Source organism: Bos mutus, chromosome 21 (genome assembly GCF_027580195.1).
Source record: "Bos mutus isolate GX-2022 chromosome 21, NWIPB_WYAK_1.1, whole genome shotgun sequence".
Taxonomy (NCBI): Eukaryota; Metazoa; Chordata; class Mammalia; order Artiodactyla; family Bovidae; genus Bos; species Bos mutus.
This window is the reverse complement of record NC_091637.1, coordinates 67,045,856-67,059,091: the sequence shown is the minus strand read 5'-3', so window position 1 is coordinate 67,059,091 and position 13,236 is coordinate 67,045,856. Positions and strand designations below refer to the sequence as shown.

At 43.9% G+C, this 13,236-nt stretch overlaps 1 protein-coding gene across 10 annotated transcripts in view; it reads right to left on the bottom strand.

Moving 5' to 3' along the window:
- MARK3 (microtubule affinity regulating kinase 3) overlaps positions 1-13,236 on the bottom strand; it is a 115,936-nt gene that overhangs the window by 628 nt on the left and 102,072 nt on the right. For 4 of the 10 annotated variants that reach the window (XM_070358031.1, XM_070358029.1, XM_070358038.1 and 1 more), the window contains 4 exons: positions 8,616-8,777; positions 7,656-7,913; positions 3,706-3,732; positions 2,402-2,446 (listed from right to left, as the gene is read on the bottom strand). In XM_070358031.1, coding sequence (XP_070214132.1) covers positions 2,402-2,446; positions 3,706-3,732; positions 7,656-7,913; positions 8,616-8,777 — 492 coding nt within the window. The remainder of the gene's footprint in view (positions 1-2,401; positions 2,447-3,705; positions 3,733-7,655; positions 7,914-8,615; positions 8,778-13,236) is intronic. The other 6 variants (XM_070358036.1, XM_070358035.1, XM_070358030.1 and 3 more) reach the window with 5 other exon arrangements.

Sequence of the window (13,236 nt, the reverse complement as noted above, 5' to 3'; positions counted from 1 at the left end):
ATAAACGATTCCTGGGTGGCTCCTGCAGAGGCTCACCGTTGGTAATCAGTTCCTTCTCTGAGAAGCATTCATCTATCTATCCATTCTCCCATCCCATCATAAGCCAGGACACAAAAAATCTACCTGGCTGAAAAATCTTCACCAGTCATCTGGTGAAAATTAAGAAAATAATTTGTTAAACAGAATCCTTGGGAGTCAGGCAAGGTAGACAGTGATCTGAGCACATCTCCAAGAGCCCAGCCCTTGTCATCTGGGCTGGCTGCAGGCGGCAAGGCCCATCACAGCCCGTCACAGGCCCAGCTCGGGGAGGTGGCGTTAGCAGGCCAGCCTCCAGTTCTGCCCCGCCTGGCTGCTTTTCCCACCAGTTTTTAAAAATTCAACTCATCATAACCTCCACTGTCACTGTTATTCAGGACAATCAGTGACAAGAGAGTTTAAAATCACTTTCCCTGTAAATGGCCCCAGTTGCTAAACAGAGCTGGGTGGCAGGTGGGCCATTCTCTCAGACCCCTACAAAAACCTCAGCATTTTTCCTTCTATTCTGTTCATTTAAACTTCTAATACATCACAGTTAAATAATTCTTACTACTGAAACAGGAAAGTGACATGTTGAGACTAATTTGCTGCTGAGCACTAAAATGACTGGTCTAAATGCAAACCCTACAGACTCACAAAGTGCAGGCTGCGGCCCCAGGCACGGCTCTCTGAGGAACTCCAACAGGCGCCTACCAGGTCTGCTCCGCAGCATTTAATCATTACTGCCGGGAACCGCTACTTACGTTCTCCTGTGTGTTTCTGGAGGTCTCAATTAGGATGGTGAATACCTATCACTCTCGATCATTAAAACCTCCCAGTGTATGTGTTAATACACTCAATCCTTTGGCAAATTCATCAGCGCTAAGGGTGGGCTATGGGTTTTACTGTGTACGTAGCCCTCCCTGTCATCCACCTGCTAGGAGAATATGCAGTTTGGTTCACATCTACCAAAACTGTTTGAAAGCTTCTTAAGTATAAAGTGCTGTTAAATATGACATAGGTTATAAAAAAAAAAGCAAAAGCACTCAGAGCTGGGGTCAGGGACACAGCCGCAGCACAGGTGAGGAGCGGGCAGTCTGCTAGAGTCGCAGAGAGGCAGAGCCCGCCTCGCGGGAGGACTGAGAAAAGGGACAGGAAGGGCAGGGGTGGGGAGCAGCGTCTGAGGAGAGCTATGAAGAGCCTGGGGACTTTCAACAACAAGATGGAGGTGGTTTAAGCCTGCCTGCTGAGCAGAGGCAATCTAAGGCAGGCAAGGAGGTATGGAGGCACAGAATGCGTCCCGAGCCCCTGATCCTCAGCACATCAGGAACAAGGGTCTGTCCTGCCCCTACCCCGGGGCTAGAAACAAACTCAAGGCAGCTAGACCTGCTCCAGGGCAGGCTGGGGGTGCTGCCTGGCTCTCACCCCAGACTTCTGCTCAGCTGAGGAGGTTGTGTGTGGGGGAAACTGAAGCTGCTGAGGCCACACAGGGCCTCGTGTGGACACGCTCGATCAGGCGATGGGGCCACCGCAGGCTTCCATTCAGGGAAGTCATATGACCAGAGTTGTGCCTCAGGAAGAAAGCTAACAAGGACCTCAAACAGCACGGTGGTGACCGGTATAAAAAAGGGCCCAAGTGGAAGAAATCTAGAGTCCTGAGTCCATCTGGTCACTCTCTCTGCAGCCAAATCCATGCACTGACAGCTAAACAAAACTTAAAAGCAAAACCCACTCAACCACATAATCATTCTTTTTTCATTTTTTTGGCTGTACTGCATGGCTTGTGGGATCTTAGTTCCCCGAACAGGGAATGAATTCAGGCTGTTGGCAGTGAAAGTTCAGGGTCCTAACCACTGGACCTCCTGGGAATGCCCCACATAGTTATTATATATATACATATTCGAGTGGTTAGGACTCAGTGTTTTTACTGCTGGGGCCACGGTTGGAGTTCAATCCCTGTTCTGGGAACTAAGATCCCACAAGCCACGTTGCAAGGCCAAAAAAAAAAAAAAAAGAAGAACATTCTCCTGAATATTCTGCTTTCCTTCCTCGAGACCAGAACTAGGCCAGGAGTATTCACATGTCGACAGTGCTGCCACAGACTCCCGGGCCTCAGGGGCGCGCAGGCAGGAGGAATGGCACCTTAACACCTAAACACTAGCGTGAACCCGACGGGGCTGGGCGGCGTGCAGGCGGCGGCACCGCAGCGCCCTCGCGTGGCCGCCAGGCACCAGCACACACGCTTCCTGACCACAGACTGCTGCCCGCCCTAAGCAACCCCACGTGGAGCAAGGATATGACGCAGAACGTTCGAAAAGTGTTGCCTCCACCACAGAAATGAAGTAAATACCTATAAAATATTTTAAGTAAAAATCATTTCCCTCACCTGGAGCCCTCATATCTCCCGTTCCTCTCATATTCAGTTGGAAGCCTCAATGAATAGAAGGCAGAAGCACAGAGAAGTGGGAAAGAGAAAAGAAATCTTACACACCAGAACACGACCAACCCCAATATAAACACAGACATTATAAAACGAACCCGAAGTACTTTTTGGTCACCTGCTGAGCTCATTACAATTCTTACTCTCGTAGGTGTGACTCAGCCAAAAACCATCTGTGTGCCCACAAAGGCTGTGCAGGAGGCAGGCTGCACATCTGCTTCATATACACAACAGGTATTCCTGCCCAGTTCTGGAATCTCTGCACATGCATGGCTTTCTAGTGGAGTTATTCTGACTTTTTAATCACTCCCCAAAGTATGTGCTTAGTCACTCAGTCGTGTCCGACTCTTTGTGACCCTATGAACAGGAGCCCACCAGGCTCCTCTGTCCATGGGATTCTCCAGGCAAGAATACTGGAGTGGGTTGCCATTTCCATCTCCAGCCCCAAAGTACAGTGCGTTTCCAATTACATCGTCAGAGTGGAAAGAAGGAAGGAAGAAAGCACTCTTCCTGTGGTTTCTGACAAAGAACTCCCGTGAATAAAGCCTCTCTGTGACCCACTTGTGGCATCTCAGGTAAACCCATGGCCTGGCCTCTGGGGAGCTGAGAGGCGCGGGCACAACAAGGCTGCAATGGCCACTTTCCCCTGAAGGGCGTGTGTCCTGAGAGTGTGAGCAATGCCCCTGGTCTCTTGACTGTCACATCACAAAATATCCACCTAATAAGAGTAACATTTACTAGAATAAGACATACTTTCTCCAGAGGTTGGTGGAAAGTGCCTTTTAGATACAAAACTATTTACAACTCTTAGCTTTTCCCTAATGCAATCCTCCATGAAATTAAAAAAAAATTAAAAAATCAACACAATTACCACTTACCTTTTGCATGCCTGGGGCTAATCATTAATTGCATATTGTTACTGAACATCTCATTCTTCCAACAGAAGCATGCTAAGTGTTATTAGTATGAAGACAGAATTATTTGGGTGCTAAACAATTCTACCAAAGGAAGAAAATGCACAGAGCATGCGTAGGCCTCTTGTTACATGGGTGCAACAGTCCCTTTTAAGATGCCTGACAGAGTTAATCTCTTTCTCTCCAATTTCCTTTCAAAGAAATAAGTATTTAGTTCTCAGCAGAAAGTTTAGTTTTCAAGGAAAAAAACAGGGCTACAAAGCCAAACCTGATGTTAATTGCAGGAGCCATTTTGGGGTGAGGATTGAAAAAAAAATGTGTATATATAAATCCTACCTTTTGATAAACCTGAATGACATGTTTCTAAAAGAAATTAAGCCAAAAAAAAAAAAATTAACAAAAATGACTTGCACAAGTTAAATAGTTAATTACAGATAGAATAAAACCAGCAAGTAAAACAGGGCTCCTCTCTTGCCCAATGAACAATGAAAACAATGACATCTGATGAAAAAGTAAAATTATCACAAACAACTGTCTTTTAAATATAAAAAAATACAAAAAAATAATAAGAAAAAACCTAGCAGTAAATATTGACAGTATCTACAATTAACATTTCTTAAGGTTCTTCAGATGGGTACACCTTAAGATAATAAAATTCAACATCTTGTATTAAAGAAAAGCTATTTTCAATGTACTAGAAATAAAATAACATTTCTCAATTTTCTTCAAAATATCTTTGAACAAAAAATATCACCTTATTCAGAAACATTAAAAATGTCATTATAAAATGTTTATTCATGAAGAGAATCAATACGTATCACAGTGACTCGATATAAATCACTTTTTAAGGAGAGGAAAAAAAAAGTCATCGGAGATTTTTTTTTTTCCCTTCCAGTTTTGATATAATTGACATACAGCACTGTAATAAGCTTCTGGGAGTTTAAAATGAAGTAGACTTTTTAAAGCTTTTATACCAAAATGATAGAAAATTAAATGACAACATTGGGAGTTTCATTTTTAAGTAATACAACTGAAAGAGCTGTATTTAAAAGAACTGACTCTGCTTGTTAAAAAATTTAAGGAGATGTTTAGGTTGTACTGAACTGAATTTGACCAAGGAAAACTTCCAGCTGTGGCTCAGGCCTGTATGATCACACGATAAGCATTCCTGGGTGAATGCGTCCTGGGCTTGTAAAACTACTGATATTTCTAAATCTCAGATCTGTGGCAGCACAGGAAGTACCCATAAGTATTTTGCTGTGACTGAATTAATAGTTTTCTTTTTGTTGTTTTATTTTTCTCTAATTTGGGATGACTTTGGCGCTGCTTCAGATACCTACCAATTTGAAAAGTACGTAACCACTGGAGATAACCAGCATCTACTCCATGCTCACATCAACAGTAGTACACTTTGGATTACACACAGTAGGAAAGATGCCTGTGAAAACTGATTAAAAGGTCTTTAAGACCTATTTTCATTTCCAATTTTTCTACCTGAGAAAAGTCAAGGGGACTGCTCAGGAGTCATAGGACTTATTTTAACTTGTCCTCTCACAAACCCTTGAGGGATTAAAGAGGAGGAAGTCTCGGGGGCACAGGGCCCCGCGCGTGCACCCGGGCTGTCCCGCCTGCAGGGAACGGACTCTCTAAAGCACTCACACTGTCCAGTGCGCAGCCGGGGGCAGAGGGCGAGCTCGGACACCAGGCCCTGTTCTGCCACATCCCGGCAGGTCTCCCCTGAGGCATTCGTGTGCCCACACCTGAGCCTTTCAGGCATTAGCACTTTGATCAGCTCAATTATTAGGGGCGGATAAGATGCTGCTGCAGCAGCAAGGACGCTGGCTGCTTTTAAGAATTAACTGACTACAACAGAAGTACAGCACCGCGGGAGGCTCCAAGTCTGCCTGCAAACTAATGAACAAGACTTTCTGAAAAAACTTGGGGGTGGAAATCATAGTTAGATGACCCTCTCTAGAATATTTTTAACAAGGGGCCCCAGCCTTCAATTTCAATTCAAATACATAAAATAAACAATTAGAAAATGAGGGAAAAGGACTCACATCCACAACAGCCCTTCACTGTTCCCTCCCAGGGACACTATGTGGTGGGGATCAAGGGCCTCTCCTGGAAGCATGGACCTGACTCAGCATTCTTCTACCGTGGGATCTTGAACACGTGCCTTAGTCTCTCTGAATCTTACCTCCAGTTTCTTCTATAAAACTGGAGTAATGTGTACTCCACGGGGTAGACTGTGGAGATTAAATGTGTGCGAGAGAATGTATGTGTGTATACGCACATACACAGGTATATAAAACAAGTATCTCCATATCGATAAATGTACAGACATCTATTTGTTAGCACATAATAAGTTATTTGATGTACTGTGGCTGATATTGCTTTTATCAATGATAGAATTCAAGACAAAAGAAAAAGAACACAAAGGAGACAAATAAATACAAGGATTTTAATGATGTGCAAGGCTTTATTTAAAGAGCCCATCTGAGACCAAAACCTAAGGACACAAAGCTGATCATCCTGCGACCGGAGCTTAGACAGTGTACCTGACTGCCACACCCCCTCTTTGCGCTGGGGCACCAGAAGGCAAAATACCAGTTGATACTAAGCAGCCTAGTCTCTGAGGAAGGAGCTAAGGCACAGGGAGGCTTGGGAGAGCCCCTGGAATGACCCTGAAAGGAAGCAATGCATTATTCTGGGGCCATCAGACTCTCCTTGGGTTGAACTCATTGTCTCTCCTGCTGCTCACAAATGGGTGCCTCGAATCTGGCAAGGCCCCTTGGACCACTCTGCTCTTTAGCCCATCCTGGAATGGGAGGTCTCAGCAAAAGGGCTACGAAGAGAATGAGAGAGTAGGCCAGAAACTTTTTATTCCTCTGACCTCTAGTCAGTTGCCAGTGGGTATCTGAAGTCCTCCTTAATCTGGTATTCAACATCCTGACAATGAACAGATAATCTAGGGAAAGACAGCTTAATGTGATTTGTCTGAATTATTTTTTATTTTTGATGTGGACCATTTTTAAAGTCTTTACTGAATTTGTTACTATGTTTTTGTCTCACAATTTGTCTTTTTGGCCCTGAGCATGTGGGGTCTTAGGTCCCCAACCAGGGATTGAATCCTCACCCCCTGCATTGGAAGGTGAAGTGTTAATCACTAGACTGCCAGGAAAGTCCCATTTTGTCTAAGTTTTAGATGGCTGATTTAAAATAACATTACTGGAGGCATTAAGGAGACTGCCAAGTGATATCCAGCTTACAGTTAAGTAACAAAGATGGAATGGAACACATCAGCAGGATAATGCACCACAGGGAATGCAGAGAAGTGCGGAATGAGGAGGGCATCTATCATTCCAGACGCTGGGAAGGCCCCACCACTGTCCTGTGAGGGTCTCTAACAGGCAAATCTGCAGAACACCTGGAGAAGAGACTACTGCACAGAGAGGCTCCAGTACAAAGGATTTCCTCCAGGTATACGGGAACTGCAGGGGGTGGAGGCTCCCTGCGAGTGGCCCTGGCTTAAGGTGCCCTCGCTTTCTTGAGCGCAGTGCGCCATGCTGTCTTCTCTCTGTCCTCTCGTAGCGGCCAATGTTTCCAGGCTTAGCAACCTCTAGACTAGCTTCTGCAAGGAAAGCGCCTTAGAGGTCTCCCAAGGCCCCAGCTGACAGTCAACTGGACAAACAAAAGATTTCATACATGACCAGATAATAGTTCTTCCTGGGGATAAAGCAGGGATTTTATCTCCAAAACTACACAACAGAAGAATGCGGCTTTGTTCTCGTTATGCCTGAGGCCAACAGAGAGCAATGTCCAGATCTAAGTTCCCAGGAACTTAGTGCTCCTCCATGACACTGGGATGAAATGAGAAAAGAGGCACTGTGTCTCCCCTCTGTGTCTACAGGGGGTCAGACCACACAGTTTTCCTCAGTGGCAGCTTGCAGGGCACCAGCCGCTGGACGACAGCAGATCTGGGGTTTTGCTAAATTGCAGTGCACGCGCCATGTGGAGAGGTGTATGATTAACAGAAATGGTAATTAAGGAACAACAATTTCCCAAGCGCTAGAGAACTTTCAGTGTTGTGAAAGGACTCGGGGCTCTATAATTTCTCTTTTAAAAGGTTTTAGAAGTACAGAGTTAGATATACAAACCAGAAAAATGTGAGCTAAAGGCAGAATGAAAAGCATCTGGGCAGTGGCTTCACATAATGGAGGGGAAAACATTTCTCCTTTTGCCCTTGTGTTTGCTCCAACCAACCAGTACCACCTGGCACTTACCTCCTTGTGAGTTTGGAAGTTAATTTACTAAAAAGATTAGTGGAGCCTCGGCTTCGAGTCTGCGACAACGGTGTGGCTTCATGGGACAGGCTGGGCGAGGCAGGTGGGCCATTGTACGTGGCTGTGCGCCGCTCCCGGGGCTGACCGTGGAAAGTGCTACGACTGGCAGTGCCTCTTGGGAACCGGGTTCGATCTGGGGTGGTGCTGCTGCTAATACTGTGTGTTGAAGCGACCGGAGCTCTCTGGTCAGGAATAGTGCTAGAAGACCAGCAAATGACAGATTCTTAGATCCCTGTTCACAAAATCCTGGCTTTGTAGCAAACAGGGCACACAAACATTTATAGTCATAATATACCTTTGATATAGAGTAGAAATAACCAGTATATAAATCCAGATCCAACGGGTATTTTATAGGACTTAAGAGCAAAAGGTAAGTTAAATGGCCAAGGGTACCAAAGGAATAGTACACAGTGAAACAACACCTTATGGAGTTGAAGGGGACAATACGTACATATTTTCAAGGACAAGATTAATGCAGGGAAATTCTAGAACAAAGAACAGCTAACTCAAGCTTCTTTTCCTTTGCTTCCCTCTCAAATTGCTTACATGCAGAGAACCCTGCCAATACAAAAGAAACAAAGGCTATGCAGGTGAAACTGAAGAACAGGCAACTAAAAAGTTTCGGAAGCACAAAAATGGCGTAAGTATTGTAAAATCCCACATGCTGAAAGCAACTTGGAGAAAAAGGGGAATGTCTTACATCCTTTATAGTATGAAGAGGCATGAAAATACAAAGATGACCAGGGACACCATGAGACAGGATGTGCGTAACTAAAACCACACACAGGAAGGACACTTTGTGGACAACTGGAACAAAACCTTAGACTGTAATATCCACAGCACAAAATTAAGAAGCAGTGGGTACACATTAGTTTCACAAGGAATGTGCATTTTTCTTACATAGCCTTGAAGTTATCTCCTTCACTGTCTATTGGAGGTAACATCATCTTGGGGTGCCCAGAGGCTGACATGGACATCGACTTCTGATGTCTCAGCCGACAGGTGGAAGATGTCTTACAAACAGAGGCAGGGCTAGCTGCGTAAGCGAACATTTCTGTCAGGCTGGGAGGGGGTTTGGGTTCAGGCAGAGGCAGAAACAACAGTATGATGGACCAGTGACAAAAAGAGCAACCTGTTGTTCAAAGCACATTACCTTCCTCCCCAAACCATCTCATTTCTGTCAAACAACAAAAATCTCTTAAACTCGTTTTGGGGATTCTGGAGCAATTGCTAATCTGTATCTGCTTTTTAAAAACCAGTAATTTTTAAAAGTTTATTAGTTTTAAAGAAAAGAAAGTAACACTGTACATGTCTGAATATTTATGTGAGTGATGATGATCTCCGAGCTATGCGTAAAATAAAGCTTATCTTAAAAGATATCTCCATTCAAATCAAAGCGAATCTGTAATACGTACACTGTGCTCTCAACCTGTTCCCAAGCACACTGTCATACATTAAATGGACTGGAAAAATTACGGCTATGGTAGTAACTAGTTGTACTTATCAAAGTATCCTATGTTATCAAACCATTCCTACTCAAAGCACACTGACTTCTTTATAAAAAACACTCACAATTCTTAAGAGGTCAACAAAGCCCCATTTTTTCAAGGTGGGAAAACTAATAAGAGCAAATTAACTGTTTACAGACAGAGAAAGAGCGACACAAGCGACCACACACCAGCAGTCCCACCAGGCACAGCTACAGGACACAGCGACCCAGGGCTTCTCTCGCTCTTAACGCCAGCACAGCCATCACGTCCGTGCAATTTCAAAGGGAGCAGTTAAGGATAATCAGGGATTTAGAATTCTGACCATACTCTTTCAGTGCCTCTCTGCAGAAATCCTCTCAAAGCCTGAAACCTAGAAAACATCAGGTTTTCCCCTCACACCCGACATACAGAGCAGCTGGATCTTCCTGTTGGTGTCAGCCCCTCACAGCACTTCACTGGGCTCGCGCCTCCCCACCTGAGGGTCCCTGCGCAGAGCTTCGTCTCTCTCCCAGGCCCAGACCTCAGCCACCTGTCTTCACTGCTCTCCAATCTCACACTTTCCCGTCTGTCCACCATACAGCTGTGAACTTCCTAAAACACACACCTGACCTCGTCCTTGTCGCTTATCTGCTTTTAACCTTGGAAAAGCACACGGCCTCTTCAGGATAAAGTTCAGACTCCTCACCCTGGCCCTGAGCCGCATCCTCAGGCACCCGTCTGGCTGCGACCCTGCCACCTCTCTGGGCTTGACCTTCCACTGTTACTTCCCAGAATTTGACTTTCTGGCACATCAGATGACCTGCCGTCTCTTGGTCATGCATCAGGTCAAAGAACTTTTGCAGGAGCTAGTCTCTGTGTCTGGAAAGCTGACATGTTTCTCTTTTCATCAGATTTCACCTCCGAAGTTATCCCTCCACGAAGGCTGCACCAGTGCCCTCTCTCACCAGGAGTTACCCCTTTCCCTCTGTGTATTCAGTGACAGCACCTGCTGTGCACACCCCACTGCACTGCAGTGACTCGTCTCTTGTGTGCTCTGGAAACACGGCCTGCAGCCTCAGTGTGACCCCACATTGTATGTGCAAGACCATGTGGACAGGTGCTCTGCAGTCAGCAGTATGCCTCAGATAGAGCAGGTGCTCAAGAATATTCAATAACTGAGAAGGAACATTAGTGAGGTGAGCCACTGGAATTCCAGCAGTCCCAATAATGGAGGAGACAGGTCTGTGCAACAAACTACTCAAGAAGATCTGCTTGCCCTGTGTCTTTGACAACCCTGCCCTCTGACTTGGGTGTGACATGAATACAGTCACAGAACTGTACAAACACCTTATAAAAGATAAACACGGATTCGCTTTTTTGTCTCTGACACTTTTTTCCCTTTGGCACCTGAATTCTGTTTTGGGAGAAATAGGTTCTTGGTCTCCGTCTCCCCATGTCGCTGACTCCCTGCTGGATTTTCCTGCTATCCTGGCCAGTGACAGATTTAGAGATGGGCAGGCCACAGCCAAACCAACACTGCCCCAGGGCTTCTGCTTGAGCAGAGCTGAGTGTGGGACAACATCAAGGCGGATGTTGCTGAGCCCACCAAGGAACTCCTGCAGAAGCAGCAAAACTAGGAGACAAACCCTGACTCTATCCCTGGACTTTTTCACTTACAAGAATTCATAGATGCCCTTTAATTTAAATTAAATTTGGACTGAGTTTCTGCCACCTCAACGTAAGAGTCTTAAGTGATTCAACTATGTGAAGAAATGTTTTGTTGTTTCCAATATGCACATATAGACATACGCACACAGAGATACATACACGTTTACTTTACTAAGTTACAGATAAATAACTTTACCAGCTGGGCCACCAGGAAGTCCTACAGATAAATGCAACTGTCCTTTGTGCTCTATTATCTGTTCAGAGCAGCTCAAGGGTCAACATGCTTTATTCCCCTGCCCAGCAGCTGACATTCTCTTGCCCAAATTAGGACCTAGGATCAGTAAGTGCACTAAAAAAAGCAGCAGAAGAGGTGGTAGGGGTTACCTGGCATGTTCTCTGGAGAATATATAAATGGTCCCAAAGACTCAGACGAGGAAATTGGCTTTAGTCAGAATCCCGAACAGGGAGAGGCTCAGTCTATTCGCCCTGAGCTATCCCCCTGGCTGGAGAGTGCAGGCAAGATTACGTGAACAAGTACTCTGCAGCAAAAAACTGACCTTCCTTAGAGTCAGAGACCTTCTTAAAAAGGAAGTGCAAATTGATATATTCAACTATAAATTATTCAATTTTTGGCATAATCTTAAAAGCAATGAAACGAATTATTTCTTTAGAAATTTAATCATGTCATATCACAAGCTCCACAAAGCAAACAACAAAACAGATTTTTTTTTGAACTCTCAAAGCAGGCCTAGGACTTCAAATTAGGAATCAGTAAACTCAAGAAATGTTTGTGGAATTTCATGTTTGTACAAATTCACAAAAGTTCTATTTACAACAAACAACCCCAACTCACAATGGGCTGCATCAAGTTGGTTGTTGTGAAAAAGCTGGACAAAATTTTTTCCTCAGAAATGTGGCAAAAAGGCTGGTTATGTTCCACAGACTATCCCACAAAAATTTACACAAACAAAACAGTAGTTGCATCATATTTTTAGCAGTTCTGGGTCCAAGGAAAAAAAAATCATTATTTAAAGAAATAGCACTAGTTCTTAAAATTCAAATTGTGTGAAGTTCCTATTGATCTTTTGACTTTATATCTAAATATGTCTAATATGACTTTTATTCCATATTGAAATATTCCAATATGAAACATTTTGGATGCTTTATGCAAAGCATACTCAGTGATTGGGCAAAAGCAGAATTAAAAATAAAATCCAAAGATACATGTGTTAACTGTGATAAAACCTTCTTTGCTCATCTACTTTTTATTAGCCGTGGTCATTCTTATGTTGGAATTCTGTAACAACACTCACGTATTTAAGAAAAAAGTCAAACATACTAAAGGCTAAAACAGGAATTCATGTCTTTCTTCCAGAAGTTAACATAGATCCAGGCATCCTGTACCTCACTAGTATTTTAGTCAAGGAATAAGATGTGTGTGTGTGTGTGTGTGTGTGTGTGTGTGTATCTATAGGAGAGGAAAAAGCAACAATCTTCCAAAGAAGTCATCTGTGCACAGAGAAGGCTCTGTGAATAATTTATGACTCAAGCATCTATTTTAAGGGTGGAAAAATTGTCACACTTAATGTCTTCCTTAACTGAAAGTAAAAAAAAAATATGACCACTAGTTTGGAACTCAAACCTCCAATATTTTTCCATTAATTTTTCAATTCATTTATAAGATACAAAAACAAAATCCAGGTATTATTAAAATTATGTGCCCCGTTTTGTGTGGCAGGAGGCTGTTTACTAAGATAAAGACAACACTTTCAGAAGGAGAGCACTTAAATAACTGACGCCAACAGAGCAACAAGGCCCAGGTTTGGATAAGGAGGGGGCAGCCCCACTGAGGAAGGTATCTGCAGGTAGAAACCAGGTAATGACTCCAAAGAAATCAAGAGTATTCTTAAAACTGTCTCCAAGGAGTGAACTGTGTAGCTGCACGAGAGGAGAATCAGAGGAGCCATGTGCACAAACCCAAGTCGAGGGAGCAGAGAGATTGCGGTCATAACAGCCTTTTAAAGCAAAGTCTGACTCTACCTCAGAGAGCTGTATATTCTAAAGTTCAAGAGGAATCTGAGAGAGCAGTTCAACAATTTAGAAGAATTTTTAAAAAACAATAGTCATGAAACAACATTCTTCTAGTTCTACAGATTAAAATTCGTAACAGAAATGTCTGGGAACTCCCCGATGATCCAAGGGTTAGGCCTTGGCGCTTTCACTGCAGGGACCCAGGATCAATCGTGGCTCCTGTGGAGCCAAAAGAAAAAGAAAGAAACTTCTGTCTAATTAAGTCTTCTATTGGTATCCCCTACTCAGTCCCCTAATCTACAAGCAATTTGATAGATTTGAGAAAGCAACTGTAATAAAAGAAAATTTACTGA